We start from the raw sequence: 18383 nt of genomic DNA, 5'->3' as shown, positions 1-18383 counted from the left end.
GGTTTAGGTCTGGAAACATACTTAGCCAGTCCATCACCTTTACCCTCAGTTTCTTTAGCAAGGCAGTGGTCATCTTGGAGGTGTGTTTCGGGTCGTTATCATGTTGGAATACTGCCCTGCGGCCCAGTCTCAGAAAGAGGGCATCATGCTCTGCTTCAGTATGTCATAGCACATGTTGGCATTCATGGTTCCCTCAATGAACTGTAGCTCTCCAGTGCTGGCAGCGCTCATGCAGGCCCAGACCATGACACTTCCACCACCATGCTTGACTGTAGCTCTCCAGTGCCGGCAGCGCTCATGCAGGCCCAGACCATGACACTTCCACCACCATGCTTGACTGTAGGCAAGACACACTTCCAGATGTACTCCTCATCTGGTTGCTGCCACACACGCTTGACACCATATGAACCAAATAAGTTTATCTTGGTCTCATTGGACCACAGGACATGGTTCCAGTAATCCATGTCCTTATTCTGCTTGTCTTCATCAAACCGTTTGCAGGCTTTCTTGTGCATCATCTTTAGAAGAGGCTTTCTTCTGGGACGACAGCCATGCAGACCAATTTCATGCAGTGTTCGGCATATGGTCTGAGCACTGACAGGCTGACCCCCCCACCCCTTCAACCTCTGCAGCAATGCTGGCAGCACTCACACATCTATTTCCCAAAGACAACCTCTGGATATGACGCTGAGCACGTGCACTCAACTTCCTTGGTCAACTATGGCGAGGCCTGTTCTGAGTGGAACTTGTCCTGTGAAACCGCTGTATGGTCTTGCCCACCATGCTGCAGCTCAGTTTCAGGGTCTTGGCAATCGTCTTATAGCCTAGGCCATCTTTATGTAGAGCAACAATTCTTTTTTCAGATCCTCAGAGAGTTCTTTGCCATGAGGTGCCATGTTGAACTTCTAGTGACCAGTATGAGGGAGTGTGAGAGCGATAACCCCAAATTTAACACACCTGCTCCCCATTCACACCTGAGACCTTGTAATACTAACGAGTATTGGCTAATTGGGCGCAATTTGGACATTTTCATTTAGGGGTGTACTCACTTTTGTTGCCAACGGTTTAGACATTAATGGCTGTGTGTTGAGATATTTTGAGGGGACAGCAAATTTACACTGTTATACAGGCTGTACACTCACTACTTTACATTGTAGCAAAATGTAATTTCTTCAGTGTTGTTACATGAAAAAATATAATAAATATAATAAATATTTACAAAAATGTGAGGGGTGTACTCACTTTTTTGGGATACTGTATGTGTTAATATATGTATTTATATGATTATGTATGTATTTAAATATTTACAGGCATATGTCCTATAATATAAAAGGCCAAGTGTGTTTGTCCAAAGCTGTAATGCGCAGTACAGACTGCACAAGGACAAACACACCTGGCCTTCAACAAACTGACCTGGGCTGGCTGCTGGAACAACTAATCTGTGAAGGGTGTGGAGCCAGCCGGCCATGAAGGGGTGGAGTTGTGTCATGAAGGGGCGGAGCTGGGTGTGAAGGGGCGGAGTCTGAGCGTGAGGGGGTTGGGGCCGGGCGGGAGCTGCTGTTTCTGTCTGAGTGTCTGCATGAGAGAGAGAGCAGCACAAGAGGGGAGATATAGAGCAAAAGAGGGGGAGAGAGAGCAAAAGAGAGGGGTGAGAGAGAGCAAAAGAGAGGGGTGAAAGAGAGTAAAAGAGAAGGGTGAAAGAGGGCAAAAAATAGGGATGAGAGAAAGCAAAAGAGAGGGGAGAGAGAGAGCAAAAGAGAGGGGAGGGAGAGAGCAAAAGAGAAGGGGGAGAGAGAGCAAAATAGGGGGAGAGAGAGCAAAAGAGAGGGGGAGACAGAGAGAGAGAGAGTAAAAGAGATGGGAGGGAGAGCAAAAGAGACAGGATGAGAGAGAGTACAAAAGAGAGGGGGGAGAGAGATCAAAAGAGAGGGGGGAGAGAGAGCAAAAGAGAGAGGGAGAGAGCAAAAGATAGGGGGAGAGAGAGAGCAAAAGAGAGGGGGGAGAGAGAGCAAAAAAGAAAGGGGGGAGAGAGAGAGCAAAAGAGAGAGGAGGAGAGAGAGTGAGCAAAAGAGAGGGGAGAGAGTGCAAAAGAGAGGGGGAGAGAGAGCCAAAGAGAGAGGGAGAGAGCAAAAGATAGGGGGAGAGAGAGAGCAAAAGAGAGGGGGAGAGAGAGCAAAAAAGAAAGGGGGGAGAGAGAGAGCAAAAGAGAGAGGAGGAGAGAGAGAGAGCCAAAGAGAGGAGGGAGAGAGACCAAAAGAGAGGGTGGAGAGAGACCAAAAGAGAGGGGGGAGAGAGCAAAAGAGAGGGGGGAGAGAGAGAGAGCAAGCAAAAGAGAGGGTGAGAGAGAGAGAGCGGGCAAAAGAGAAGGTGAGAGAGAGTGCAAAAGAGAGGGGGAGAGAGAGAGAGAGCAAAAGAGAGGGGGAGAGAGAGCAAAAGAGAGGGGGAGAGAGAGCAAAAGAGAGGGGGAGAAAGAGCAAAAGAGAGGGGGAGAGAGAGCAAAAGAGAGGGGGTAGAGAGCAAAAGAGAGGGGGAGAAAGAGCAGAAGAGACGGGGAGAGAGAGCAAAAGAGAGGGGGGAGAGAGAGCAAAAGAGAGGGGGGATAGAGCAAAAGAGAAGGGGGAGAGAGAGCAAAATAAATGGGAGAGAGCAAAAAAGAGGAGGAAGAGTGCAAAACACAAGGAGGGGAGAGAGAGAGCAAAAGAGAGTGGGAGAGAGAGAGCAAAAGAGAAGGGGAGATAGAGCAAAAGAGAGGGGGAGAGAGAGCAAAAGAGAGGGGGAGAGAGAGCAAAAGAGAGGGGGAGAGAGAGAGAGCAACAGAGAGGGAGAGAGAGAGAGCAAAAAAGATGGTGGAGAGTGAGAGAGCAAAATAAAGGGGGGAGAGAGAGAGCAAAAGAGAGGGGGGAGAGAGAGAGAGCAAAAGAGAGGGGGAGAGAGAGAAAGCAAGACAGGGGGAGAGAGAGAGAGCGCAAAAGAGAAGGGGAGAGAGAGAGCAAAAGAGAGGGGAGAGAGAGCAAAAGAGAGGGTGAGAGAGAGAGCAACAGAGAGGGAGAAAGAGAGAGAGAGAGAGAGAGAGAGAGAGAGAGCAAAAAAGAGGGTGGAGAGAGAGAGCAAAAGAGAGGGGGGAGAGAGCAAAATAGAGGGGGAGAGAGAGAGAGCGCAAAAGAGAGGGGAGACAGTACAAAATAGAGGGGGAGAGAGAGAGCAAAAGGGAAGGGGAAGAGAGAGAGCAAAATAGAGGGGGGGGAGAACAAGGGGTGGGACCGCTGTACTGCAAAAAATGGCCCGTGTACACGGGCTTTAGGACTAGAATACATATAAACACATAAATACATATGTGTGTGTATATATATCTAGCGCTGCAGAATCTGTTGGCACTCTACAAATAACCGATAATATATATATATATAAAGTGCATTGGAGTTAAAGGGACACTGTACCCAAAAAAATTCTTGATTCAGATTTAGCATGAAATTTTTAAATTTTAAACAACTTTCTAATTTACTCCTACTACCAAATTTTCTTCATTCTCTTGGTATCTTTATTTGAAATGCAAGAATGTAAGTTTAGATGCTGGCCCATTTTTGGTGAACAACCTGGGTTGTCCTTGCTGAATGGTGGATAAATTCATCCACCAATAAAAAAGTGCTGTCCAGGGGGCGTGTCCGGGCTTTGGCTGAAGATGGCCGCAAAACTGTGAGCTCTGACAGAGTAAATTACATTCCGCCATGTAATTGATATATTTGGACGCCATCCAGCATAGAATCCTGATTCATTTGGCAGGGAACAGTTTGCTGGTCAAGGCAATATTTTTACTTTCTACTTTCAGGGTCTCTCAGACCGGACCGCTGAAGTTTAATTTTGGCGGCCTCTACGGAGGTAATTTCTCAGCACCCCCCCCCCCCCCCCGGGGAACCGGGTATGCGAAGACACTTTTCAGATCTTCTTCCACACTATCTATAAATATGAAAATGGTTGACCTGCTTGGGGCCATACAAGGCTGGATGACAGACTTTGAAAACCTAATGCAGGCAAGATGCGACAGCCTCCTATCCAGCATGGCATTTACCCGTACTCAGATGAAAGTAGCAGGGAGCGAAGGAGAAGGGAGCACGAAGCAGTCTCAGGGGTGGGACAGTGCAAAAAAGGACATGCATCCACATGTCACTTTGGACATAGATGCCTGTGTGCAGCCGGGACTTTCTGTGAGCCTCTTACCTGTTTTGGATCCTGACCGGGGAGTTGCGGCCGGCTCCCTGGGGCGGGATCGAGGCGAGATGCGAGATGAGTGGAAGATAGGGGAAGACCTCCTTATCCCGCCTGCACTGCTGACATCTGGTCATAGATATTTACCTGTCAAAGGATCCTTGCTGCCGAAAAAAGAAGTAGACTGGTCCCCGTATTCATCGCCTGTCGGGCTGATGCCGTTTGACAGAGATCTCTTCTGGCTGTCCACACGAGGTCAAGATGTGCCTGTGCGCTATGCCTTCCGGACCGGCATTGGGTAATGATCTGTGGCCCCAGTCAGCGCAATGGGGCAGCGGTTGATTTTGGGCTACTTGTCGGGCCTCAAACGGGAGCTGTACCTTTGTGGTCACCGAGACTTTTGTTTCTGCTATTGGGTCTGGGGACGACACCTTGCTTACAAGAGCCACGTACTCCCTTCACGGAATCTGCTCACAAGTGTAATATATGTTGACATGTTTAATATTGCAATGTACTGCTATATTGGAACTATGAGATGCCATTGCTGTTCCCTGAGTAAGGTAGTACATGGTTAGCTGATACAGGGACATTATATAAATAACATGCTATATTTCCTTTATCTCGTCTCCAAATGGTAGTTTATTTCACTTAGGATATCCCTGAACGAGGGCTCAGGCTGGCTCATATAATATGCAAATTTTCATGGGGTATCATGTTATCACAGCTTTAATACAAGAATCATATTTTGAACCCCATACAATTCTGTTTACCTTTCACAACCAGAGACTGCCTACCAGTGTACTTTATGTTGCCATATTTAGTATTGCTATGTACTGCTATATTGGGAGTATAAGATGACATTGCTGTTCCCTGAGTAAAGCAGTACTTGGTCAACCGATTCAGGGGCATTATACAAATATTATGCTATATTTCCTTTGTCTTATCTTAGAATGGTAGTTTATTTAACTCAGGATATCCCTGAATGAGGGCTCATGCTGGCCCATATAACATGTAAAAACTCATGGGGTGTCATGTTATTATAGCTTTAATGTAGGAATGATACTGTTATTCAATGTTAGCTAATGGAGGTAGGGGGTTCCTAATAATAGCTTAGACCCCATAAGATTTCATATGATAAACTATGCCCTTAAGAAAATAACACTCGCATAATTTACATAAAGTACAATGAAGAATACCCCTTCATCTTAAAAGGGGCACATATAGCTATAATCCCTTACTTTCGCCTATCATTTACTAGATATACTCATGGGCTAAGATTGCCCACTACTGGTCAGCTGAAGTGGGCTTCATCCCTAGTTTAGCTCATATTAGGGGGGCTCTGTGGCAAACTGCACATAATATTATATTAGGGTACAGATGTGATGCTTGGTATGCTAGGTTATTTCATTGTGTGGTCCTGTGTGTTTGAATGTATGTAGTTTCATGTATATATTTTTGGGCTACATTCATAGTTTAGCCTGTTCTAGACATGCTGTCCACTACAGTGTATTGAACCATATAGAGTAATTTGATGGCGTACCTCTAAAGTAAGGGTCTAATACATATCAGGTGCTATATAATGATTCCCCCTCAAACTGTTTAAGGCAGAGACAACATTATTTTAGCACTGGGTCAAGGAGTGGCCCTGTTAACGTTTTTCCCATTCTCTACCCATTACCTATATATTCTTTTTTTTCCTTTTTTGCTAACACATATTCTGTTGCCCAAACTGAACTGTAAGTATTAGAAGTTCTGTTGACTATATCATGGACAAGCACAAGCCTGCATATGTTGCAAATTGTTTATTGAGATTAGGCTTTTATATAGTTGGTTGTTTCACTCTATGTTATTTGTCCTTTTGACAATGCACTTAGATAAAATGAGGTAATATACATGGCTAGAAAATGTACCTTTGGGTATAGATATCCTTAGACTCTACAGATATGAAGACATGCTTGTTTAATTCCCCATGTAAATCCAGATGTATGTCAAATTGGCATGTTGCCATGATGTTTTCTTTTTTTTTTTTCTCTGCAATTTTATGTTTGTATGCCATTTTACCTCAATAAAAAAATTATTAAAAAAAAAAAAAAAAAAAAAAAAAGTGCTGTCCAGAGTACTGAAACCAAAAAAAGATTAGATGCCTTCTTTTTCAAATAATGATAGCAAGAGAATAAAGAAAAATTGATAATAGGAGTAAATTAGAAAGTTGCTTAAAATTGCATGCTCTTTCTGAATTACAAAAGAAAAAAAATTGTGTTCAGTGTCCCTTTAAGTAGATGAAAAAGCATATTTATGCAATATAATTTTTTTATAAAGTGTTACACTGTGCATTTACTGTAAATATCTCACATTACAATGTTCTGCACATAGCTAAAAATTTTCTAAATATTTCTAAATAGATATTCATTTATTTATATATATATATATACAGTATATGTAGGTAGAGATATATATTGTACCAAAATACCATCAGATATATGTAGAAATATGTATTTTTTAATAAATAGAACATATTATTCTATGTAAAGAACATTGGAATGTGAAATATTAATATTTTCATGTTGGGTTAGCGCACTTGAGAATATGCAATGTTAATGCCCGCGATATTCTAAAAAAATATTTTTTGAGCTCATCGGGCTAGTGCTCATGTAAAAAACAGTTTACTTTCAGCTTGTAATACGAGCTCTATACAACATGTGCAAAAAGCTTACTTCTAGTAAGAGCGGGAGTGTTAAATACTGCTCCACTTCTAATCTGGCCCTATATATGTTAAAGACAGGAATGCCCATTAACCATACACTAGAAGGATATGTGTAGTGGCTTAAATGGACATTTAACACTAAACACAATTTATAAGCATAGTGTTGAGGTTATCTCCCTCTAGTCATCATGAGTGCTGCCATGTTCAAATGTATCTTTTTATAGCTTCCAGTGCTGACATATTTGCACATGTGCAGCAACTTTCCTTTAGACACCTGCAGTGTAACCTAGGTTCTATAATGAAAGTTCCAATGATTAGTGTTTAGTATCCCTTTAATAAATTGCATACATGATCGGCTTATTAACAAGGTTCCTCAACACCCCATAAATCTAGCCCAATGGGACACATTTAGCAAAGGGTATATGTAAAGGATATTGATAGCTAAACAGTAATATAGTGATAATGTGTTACATGACAGCACATAGCAAATGCTGCATAATTTGGCTAGGAGAAAAACTAAACTATTACCCTGAAGACTTCACTTAGGTCTCCACCAACCTCCAAAAATGATAAAGTTGCATGCCCTAGTATTATCTAAATATATGCCCTTAGAAGAGTGTGAGATGCATATAAAATAAAGATTAAATGAATCACATACATTTACAAGACACATGCATTTTCATAAAGTACCTGCAATCTCCTCTAATGTGCTAGCTCTCATGTCTAGTAGAACCGTACCATGCAGAATACAACTTCTCAACTCAAACAAACTATGAAGTGACAATGTGGCGACATATGGCTTGCTCCATCTTTCTCCTCCATCTTCTACGTCTTCTTCAAATTTAAGCCATCTAACCAATAAAACAAATATAAATCAACATTCTAACATTTAAAAGAACATTTCAAGCAATTAAAGGCAATAAGTAATTATTATTTTGGGCTTCTGAATCAGCTTAGATTTTCATATGGATTTTTTTCTTTATTCACCTTGCCATCTCTCTCCACTCAGCATCATCCCCTTCACGTAAGCAGATTTCATCCAGCTCTGTGAATAAATCGTGAGGAATGTGTTCTTCATCATCATCTTCTGTTCCAAGAATAAACTGTACCCTTTGTGATGGTGTGTCTAGAAACAAAACACATTGTAAAATAGTAATAAATGTGGCTATGGTGATATTGCTTAAAATGCTAAGCAACATGACTGGACAAGCAGTCAATATATGACTTGAAGAATTAACACCTGCCCCTGAGCCGAGGAATGGGCTTATTTAAAGGCCAAGAGGATCCTGAAGAATAACTTGGTAATTCATCATATCAGATCAGTACCACATAAAAATAAATGTACTGGTCTGATATATCAAAACAAGGTGAGTTTATTAAAACTAATGAATATAATGTAAACCCATCTCTCAGGACTGTAATAGAAGTATGAGAAAGTACTCAGAGTGATAGATTATTTCAGAATTAGCTAAACATGATATCGAATATGTATATGGTACATAAGTATTTTTCTTACTTTGCTTCCCTACCAGTTATAACCATTAGTTGCCAAAGAGTGTTGCATCAAACTGTGTATCTAAGTCTTGAAGTCCTATTTCTCAGTCTATTTAATAAGCTGGGGACAGACAAGGTTCCCACTCAGGGAACCTGTCCGCCAGCATTTAGGGTCAGTATAGCAGCCTGCATTTATTACTGCACAAACAAGCAGGGCTTGTCAATCATCCCAAACAAATTAGACACAGATGGATTAAGAAACAGTGTTTTATGGCCTCTGCTTCGCAACTTGCATTTGCAGGCTGCATAAGTGGCTCCAAATTACTCCAAAGCCAAAAATCTACTGATACTGCATCTGGTTATATAATTCTAACTATATTTGGTCTGTTGGTGACAAATATAAAATGATGATGATGTGGTTGTTTTTTCTGGATCATCTGATATGTACCTCAATTATCAGAGTTAGATTATAGGAAAACAGACAAAATAAATAATAAAAGTAATTCGTAAAAAAAAATCTATATCCATTATTAAAGGGACAATAAAGTTACTTTGATTATAAAAGTTGCTTCATTCTCTGTATCCTTTGTTAAACAGTAAACGTAAGCTCATATGACCTAAGAATTATTCACATCTTTATCAGCAGTGTTTGCAACAATGTTTATAGCTATGTTATATACTGTTACAAACACAATTGCCATAAAGTGCTGAAGACACGCACATCTGCCAGATGATTTCTGGGAAATTGGGTGATTAACAGCTTGCGATTAGTGGTCCACCGGTTATGCCGGAGGGGCGTGGTTACATGTGGACGGGAAGGTATATGGGTGGTTTGTGAATGTGTCTGGGAGGTTCGTAAGCATGTCGGGCGGTGCATGGCCTGGGCTTAGTCAGAATTTGGGACACTGAGGGGCTGCGGGTGGGGTGGCGGGACATACCTCACAACCTGTGACAATAGCACCGGAAGCGGGATGGTTAATACATATGCTCTTCTGATGATCTATGTATCTACCTAAGTTTATTATTCATCAAAGTACACCAAGTAAATGAAGCAAATTTCCGAATAGATGTAAATTGGAAAAGTTGTGTACAAGTTAATTATTTTATTTAGTATAATGCCTGTTTAAATTTCTTTTAACATAACCTATTAGATACTAATCATCAATCCTTCAAAGTGACATAGAAATGAATGGTATACCAGGTCTATACAGAGCAAGCATATTATTGCAAATCACTTTACGTATCCAGCTGTAGTCCTTTATTTCCATGTAAATTTTTGTTATTCTAACTCCTGCAGCTTTACAGTTAGATTATTTATTAAATGTATATTGCTTCAGTCTTTCTTTTATATATACATATATATATATATATATATATATACTGTTAATATATATATATATATATATATATATATATATATATATATATATATATACACAAGTATACAGTCATGTCCAAAAATATTGGCAACCCTGCATTTCTGTCAGATAATGCACTACTTCGCCCAAAAAATTATTGCAATTATAAGTGTTTAGGCACTCTTATGTTTATTTCTTTTGTTTGTATTGGTATGACACAAAAAAGTGGAGAAAAAAAAGCCAAATCTTACACATTCCACGCAAACTCTGAAAAGGGACTGGATAAAATTATTGGCACCTTCTAAAAATTGTAAGAAATAATTGCATTCCAAGTTTGTGATGCTCCTGTAATTTGTAATTAAACTCCACTGTATCAATTAACAGGTGCTGACAATATAGAAATCACACTGGCAACCAGTTAAAATGTTGAAAAATTGACTATACACTGAGCACGGAGAAGAGAAAGAGCAGCAAAGAATTGAAGATTTGAGAACAAAACATGTGGAAAAGCATGGACAATCTCAAGGTTACAAGTCCATCTTCAGAGATCTTAATATTCCCGTGTCTACTGTGTGCAACATTGTCAAGATGTTTATAGCCCATGGCAATGATGGCGCTGTATCTAATCTCCCTGGAGGTGGGCGAAACAGAAAAATTGATCAAAGATTTCAATGAAGGATTGTTCAAATGGTGGATAAAGAACCTCGATCAACCCAGGAGGACCCCACTGCTGACACAGAAACATAGAAAAGCCACATTGGAGTTTGCCAAAACTTACCTGAGGAAGCCAAAATCCTTTTTGGGAGAATGTGCTGTGGACAGACGAAAAAAATAATAGCTTTTTTGTAAAGCCCATCATTCTACTGTTTTCAGAAAAAGAAATTAGGCTTTTAAAGAAAATAATACAGTCCCTACAGTCAAACATGTTGGAGGTTCACTGATGTTTTGGGGTTGCTTTGCAGCTTCAGGCACTGGATGTCTTGACTACCAAAGAATTCTGTGGTGCAATGTAGGGCCCAGTGTCAGAAAGTTGGGTCTCTGTCAGAGGTCATGAGTCTTACAGCAGGACAATGATCCAAAGCACACATCAAAAAGCATCCAGAAATGTTTAAGACAAAGTGATGGAGAGTACTTAACTGGCCAACAATGAGTCCAGATTGCCAATGAGTCCAGATTGCAATACCATAGAGCACCTGTTAAGAGATCTCAAAACAGCAGTTGGGAAAAGGAACCCTTCCAACCTGGAGCAGTTGGCGAAAGAAGAGTGGTCCAAAATTCCAGTAGAGAGGTGTAAGAAACTCATTGATGGTTACAGGAAGTGACTGATTGTAGTTATTTATTCCAAAGGGTGTGCTACCAAATATTAAATTGAGGGTGCCAATAATTTTGTCCAGTCCATTTTTGGAGTTTTGAGAGGAATGTGTCAGATTTGGCTTTTTTCTCTCCACTTTTCTGTGTCATACCAATACAAACAAAGGTAATTAAGTAGTAAGCCATATTAATGATATGCATGCTGCTCTATATAATGATTTGGAGGATAGATAGATTGATAAATAGATGGACATACAACCTGAAATAATAAAAGGCTACACTGCTTTAGGATTGTACACGATCTGTACACACCTATGTATTGGCTACTATGGGCCTTAATCGTAGTTCCACCACTGCTGTACATGCTTGTGCAAGCCATGTTACAACATTGTGGGCTGTGCTTAGAAGATGTGCAGTAATATTAAGGGGTCTAGTGTTTTTATTTCTTTGAGAAGATTGAAATTGTTAAAAAAAAATATATGTATAATATAGAAAAACACTATTCTAATTTATTTTATTTTTAGTTTGTTGCTAATGCATGCTGTTGGCAATATTTAATCTTTGTTTAGGGTAGATTTTTTTTCAAATGGACTACCAAACTGAGGAAATACTGCAGATTAAAAAAAAGTAATGAAGTTTAATTGTGTTTAGCAGTTGTTTTTTCCACTCCTCTATATTTTTTTTTGCTGGAGAATGTTATATTTATGGTTGACCAAATAACTTGTGATGGTTGATTAAGTAGTACACTGAATTTTTTATGCATAGCACTTACCTATTTATAAACTGTCACACACATGGGTTAACATAAGCAACTTGCAATGAAGATGGGTCACTGCCTCCTTGTAATCAAGTCTGTCAAAGCAGATCCATAAACACAGCTTGCATACACGTTAGGGAAGCAAGCAAATATACTCAGACTGGGGAGGAGATAAGGGATAGCTGAAGATAGTTGTGAGGTGATGGGGGTAATAAATGTTTTTGTGGTGAAAGGCATCTTTTTATTAAAGGAAGGAACATTTTGGATTTTGTTATTCAGCTTTAATGTAATAAAAAAAGGAAGCAAAAACATTTGTGTGAAATACTGTGTTAGATAAACGGCAAAGTACCACCTACTGGTTACACTGTAAAAGAGAAACCCAAAAAATTATTTTGTGATTCAGAGCATACCATTTATAAAAAAAAAAGGTTCCAATTTATTTCTATGATCAAATTTGCTTTGTTCCCATGATATTCTGTATTGGAGAGATATCTAGGTAGGTGTCTGAAGCACTACATGGCAGGAACTAATGCTGCCATCTAATGCTCTTGCAAATGTATAACAAAATTGATAATAAAAGTAAGTTAGAAAGATGTTTAAAATCACATACAGTATCTTAGTCATAAAAGAACAATGTTTGGTTTCATATCCCTTTAACTCTAAAAATAAAGTAAAATGGAGGCACGACTCCTGGATGTACGCGCTCAGGCAATTTTGTGCCTGGGTGAAGTTTACAAACAAAATGGTGTCAATTAAAAGTACCCAATGTATTTAATTTAAAAATAAAATAAACCACACAAAAAAAAAATCCCACATACGTCATTTAGCTATAGAAAGTTATTTATTTGCTAAAATGGGGTCCCTTTAAAGTAAACTATATTGTTGTCTCCATTTTCTAATCCTCTTCCTTGAAACATCAATAACATTTTTTTTATCTTTATCCCTATCTGCTGTCCTCATTAAGCAACCAGTTACATTTAGAAAGTGCTATGTGTATATTCTGCAGGTACTGGGGATTTTAAATTGCAAATATAGGATTACAATTGTGCTCTATATAACTACTGTATTAGGTAGCAGCTACAATTCATGAAATAACTTCCCCATCGAACCAATTTATATATATATATATATATATATATATATATATACATACATACATACATACAGTATATATACACACACACATATATATATATATATATATATATATATATATATACATACATACAGTATATACATATATATATATATATATATATATATATATGTTCTGAAAAACCTGTATGATAAAAGTGCTAAACTCCAATAGTGAATCTGCATTGATGAATATTGGCCCCCTAGAGACTCTTGCAGTATTTTATGTGTTTCAGAGATGTCATTCTAAAACATATAGCAATATAGCCAGCCCACATGGATGAAGCATAACTTATTGGTATTTAAAATGTCTAGACAGGGTAAGTTAGCATTTTTTTGTAATTGAGTCTAATGTTACAGATGCATCTCATGATGAATACATGAGTTGGACCTGCTCCTATTCATTATTGAGGAGGGGAAAACTCATACCATATGTAGGTGATTCACGTCCATCTTCCAGTCCAGAGTCACGTTCTTTGTCTCTCTTTCTGTGTTTGTGTCCACCACGATGTCTGTGACGCCGATGACTTTTCCTCCCACCAAGAGGAACATGTACTCCAATGAACAGTGTTCGATGGCCTAAAAAAATAAAATTATTTTGTAGTGCTTAGATGACACTCAAAAAAGCATATGCAAATCCATGCTACAATTTAAATGTGCAACAGTCAAATATTTTGTAAACCTGATTCAATGGCAAAAAACTACAAAAATTCTGGAAAATAGGTTGCAACACTCAAACACTGCAGTTGCTGTCTCACATGTCAGTTTACCTGATAAGATGATTACAGATTAATGTAAGAAGATTTGTACACTGTGCACCCTCAATTTAAATATGTACTTTTTTATTTTTATTTTGCTGCAGGTTACAAAGAGCAGTACTTCATAATGGCTCCATAATCTTGAAAACACCAGAGATTTTCTCAGAAAATAAAGGGACATATTATACAGACATTATAAAAAAAAAAACAACTGTATCATATTTACAGCAGATGTGAAAATTAAGTCCAATGGAATAGTAATATTAATAAAGCAACAACGTTTTTCATATAACCAAAAATTACACCAAAGTAAATATCCAACAACAAAAAGCAACAACAAAGATACAGTCATTAAAAACACTTATTCAGTCTGTTATGTTTTGTTTTTTCCTATTCCAGTGAATTGAAGGCAATTCAAGTGCTTGGGGCTGGCAACTGATAAATACTTAAAATGACATGGGAAAAATTAATGATTTATTTCACTATTTTATTTTTTGCTTTTTTAATGTTAAAGAACCCTATAGGTATTGAAGATACCACTGTTCTAGAATGCTGAACCCTTTGTTTTTGGAAACTAATTATCTATTGCTCACTTGCAAATTGTATGGCTTATTTAAAGGAAGAAATATAAAGAATATGTCATATGAGAACTGTATTCATAACTGGATACAATATAATTAATCTAAATGAAGTGTAGAGATGCATATAACAAAAAACAACATTTTCTATGCACTAGATGGGAATTTACAAGCAAAGTAATTTACATTTTGTTCAATCTCCCCAAGGTACAGTATAATGATGAAAATCTGCATGATGATTTAATGAACAGTGGCAATTTCTACAAGATTTTTTGTTTCTGTGACGTTAATGCCAAATGTAAGCTTTGCAAAATTGTAGAATAATATACCACTCGATTTTGAACACAATGTTCCTGTTCTGACACTGCCTGATTTAAAATTGGCTTCTTAAAGAAAATAACATACTTTGAAAAAAAAAAATGTGCCACAGATTCTTCAGATGGGGGAAGGAACTGATAGAGAGGCAAGGGAATTACATGTGCTGAAACAGATAGACGGTTTGAAGGTACAGCATATCTAGAATAGGCTATTATAATGCAGTGTGCATAACAGAAGCCACAAGAGATCTATTTAGAAAATTATTTGAGAGATGATGAATTGGCCCTGTTAAACCAAAAGAAAACATAATCCCAGGGCCGGTGCTAGACTATTTTGCGCAATTGGCAAGACCAGCTACTTTCGTCCCCCGCCCCCCCACCACAAAGAAAATAAAAAATCTGATGAAATACCTAGAAAGACTCATATGCCTCTATTTATCAAGCCGTCAACCGCAAATACGCTGGAATTCTGCAGCGTATTTGTGGCGAGGCTGATTCGCCATAGTTATCAAGCCCTACAGACCGGCAAAAGTAGAATCTAGTCTGTCGGACTCAGTCCAACACAGATCGATGCTTACGTCACTCCAGATGTTCCGAATGCAAGTTCGGTACAATCTGACTACTTTTGGAAGTTATCAAAGAACAACCAGTATTCCGGCCCAGCGTACCTGGTTTTCAATCCGCCGCCCTGGAGGCGGCGGATCCCATAGGAATCAATGGGAGTCTGACAGCAGCGAAAGCTCATGTTCGCTGCTGCCTGATATCCCATTGATTCCTATGGGAAATGTCTCCACCTAACACCCTAACATGTACCCCGAATCTAAACACCCCTAATCTGCCCCCCCACACCGCCGCCACCTACATTATTATTATTAACCCCTAAACCGCCGCTCACGGACCCCGCCACAACTATATACATTGTTTTACCCCTTAAACCACCGCTCCCGGACCCCGCCGCAACTAATAAAGGTATAAACCCATAAACCGCCGCTCACAGACCCCGCCACAACTAAATAAAGGTATTAACCCCTAAACCGCCGCTCATGGATCCCGCCGCCACCTACATTATACATATTAACACCTATCCTGCCCCCCTACACCGCCACCACCTACATTAACCCCTTAATGACAAATTACGTACCAGGTACGTCATGCAAAAACTAACCGTTAATGACAATAGACGTACCTGGTATGTCAGTTGTCTAACAGAGTGCTGGAAGTGATCCTCGATATGGAGGCATCCTGCAATACCCCTTTACAAGCCTCCAATGCAGAGAGAGCCACTCTGTGGCCCTCTCTGCACCGGTAGTGATGGTGCCGATGGTGCCTTTGTCCGGTGGGAGGAGGGAGTGTGTACAAAAAAAACAAACACTAAATTACAGAAAATAAAAAAAATCACAAGAATTTTAAACTAATAACACCTAATCTAAGCCCCCTAATAAAATAAAAAATCCCCTCAAAATAATAAAATGCCCTACCCTATACTAAATTACAAATAGCCCTTAAAAGGGCCTTTTGCGGGGCATTGCCCGAAAGTAATCAGCTCTTTTACCTGAAAAAAAAAAGAAATACAACCCCCCCAACATTAAAACCCACCACCCACACACCCAAACCCCCCTTAAAAAAACCTAACAATACCCCCTTGAAGATCAAACTACCTTGAGTCGTCTTCACCCAGCCAGGCAGAAGTCTTCATCCGATCCGGCCAGAAGTCTTCATTTAATCCGGGAAGAAGAGGTCCTCCAAGCAGCAGAAATCTTCATCCAAGCGGCATCTTCTATCTTCTTCCATTCGACGAGGAGCAACACCATCTTGAAGACATCCGACGCTGAGCATCCATCGATCCCGATGACTAAACGATGAATGACAGTTCCTTTAAATGATGTCATCCAAGATGGCGTCCCTTGAATTCCGATTGGTTGATAGGATTCTATCAGCCAATCGGAATTAAGGTATAAAAAATCCGATAGGCTGATGCATTGCCAATAGAATGCAAGGTCAATCCTATTGGCTGATTGGATCAGCCAATCGGATTTTTCCTACCTTAATTCCGACTGGCTGATAGAATCCTATCAGCCAATCGGAATTCAAGGGACGCCATCTTGGATGACGTCATTTAAAGGAACCGTCATTCGTCGTTTAGTCGTCGGGATCAATGGATGCTCCGCGTTGGATGTCTTCAAGATGGTGCCGCTCCTCGTCGGATGGAAGAAGATAGAAGATGCCGCTTGGATGAAGACTTCTGCCGCTTGGAGGACCTCTTCTTCCCGGATTCGATGAACACTTCTGGCCGGATTGGATGAAGACTTCTGCCCGGCTGGGTGAAGACGGCTCAAGGTAGGGTGATTTTCAAGGGGGTAGTGATAGGTTTTTTTTAAGGGGAGTTTGGGTGGGTTTTAGAGTAGGGTTGGGTGTGTGGGTGGTGGGTTTTAATGTTGGGGGGGTTGTATTTCTTTTTTTTTCAGGTAAAAGAGCTGATTACTTTGGGGCAATGCCCCGCAAAAGGCCCTTTTAAGGGCTATTTGTAATTTAGTATAGGATAGGGAATTTTATTATTTTGGGGGGCATTTTTATTTTATTAGGGGGCTTAGATTAGGTGTAATTAGTTTAAAATTCTTGTAATTTTTTTATTTTCTGTAATTTAGTGGGGGTTTTTGTACTTTAGTTAATTATAGGTAATTTTATTTAATTGTAGGTAATTGTATTTAATTAATTTAATTTATTTAATTATAGTATAGTGTTAGGTGTAATTGTAACTTAGGTTAGGATTTATTTTACAGGTAATTTTGTATTTATTTTAGCTAGGTAGCTATTAAATAGTTAATAACTATTTAATAACTATTGTACCTAGTTAAAATAAATACAAAGTTGCCTGTAAAATAAAAATAAACCCTAAGATAGATACAAATGTAACTATAAGTTATATTGTAGCTATCTTAAGGTTCATTTTATAGGTAAGTATTTAGTTTTAAATAGGAATAATTAAGTTAATAATATTAAATTTATTGAGATGTATTTAAATTATATTTAAGTTAGGGGGGTGTTAGGGTTAGACTTAGGTTTAGGGGTTAATTAATTTAATATAGTGGTGGCGGTGTTGGAGGGGCAGATTAGGGGTTAATAAATGTAATGTAGGTGGCGGCGGTGTAGGGGGGGCAGGATAGGGGTTAATAAATGTAATGTAGGTGGCGGCGGGCTCCGGGTGCAGCGGTTTAAAGGTTAAACAATTTATTTAGTTGTGGCGGGGTCCGGGATTGGCAGGATAGGGGTTAATAACTTTATGTAGGTGGCGGCGGTATAGGGGGCGGCAGATTTGGGGTTAATAGATATAATGTAGGTGGCGGCTGGGTCCGGGAGCGGCAATTTAGGGTTAATATATTTATTATAGTTGCGGCGGGGTCCGGGAGTGGCGGTTTAGGGGTTAATATATTTATTAGAGTTTTGGCGGGGTCTGGGAGCGGCGGTTTAGGGGTTAATATATTTATTAGAGTTGCGGCGGGCTCCGAGAGAGGCGGTATAGGGGGTAAAACAGTATAGTATAGTGTGGGTGCTTAGTGACAGGCTAGCAAGAAAGCTGCAAATAAGCCGATGAGCAGCGAGATCGATGACTGTCAGTTAACAACAGTCCGCTGTTCATCACACCGTACTTGGTGCGCGGCTTTTTGACAGCTTTCTTGATAAATTTGGCGAATGTATTCAGGTCCGCAGCGGCGATGTTAGGCGAGCTTAGGCGAGCGTATTGGTGCCGGTGAATGCTAGAAAGTAGACA

The 18383-nt window shown here is 39.5% G+C and overlaps 1 protein-coding gene across 1 annotated transcript in view; it reads right to left on the bottom strand.

Moving 5' to 3' along the window:
* The window catches only part of SLC4A10 (solute carrier family 4 member 10), a 432482-nt gene that overhangs the window by 248579 nt on the left and 165520 nt on the right, over positions 1 to 18383 (bottom strand). Inside the window, exons 3-5 of the mRNA XM_053698366.1 lie at positions 13391 to 13540; positions 7895 to 8033; positions 7598 to 7758 (exon numbers count right to left, since the gene is read on the bottom strand). Coding sequence (XP_053554341.1) covers positions 7598 to 7758; positions 7895 to 8033; positions 13391 to 13540 — 450 coding nt within the window. The remainder of the gene's footprint in view (positions 1 to 7597; positions 7759 to 7894; positions 8034 to 13390; positions 13541 to 18383) is intronic.

This window comes from Bombina bombina, chromosome 1 (assembly GCF_027579735.1).
Source record: "Bombina bombina isolate aBomBom1 chromosome 1, aBomBom1.pri, whole genome shotgun sequence".
NCBI lineage: Eukaryota > Metazoa > Chordata > Amphibia > Anura > Bombinatoridae > Bombina > Bombina bombina.
This window is presented reverse-complemented; position numbering and strand designations above follow the sequence as displayed.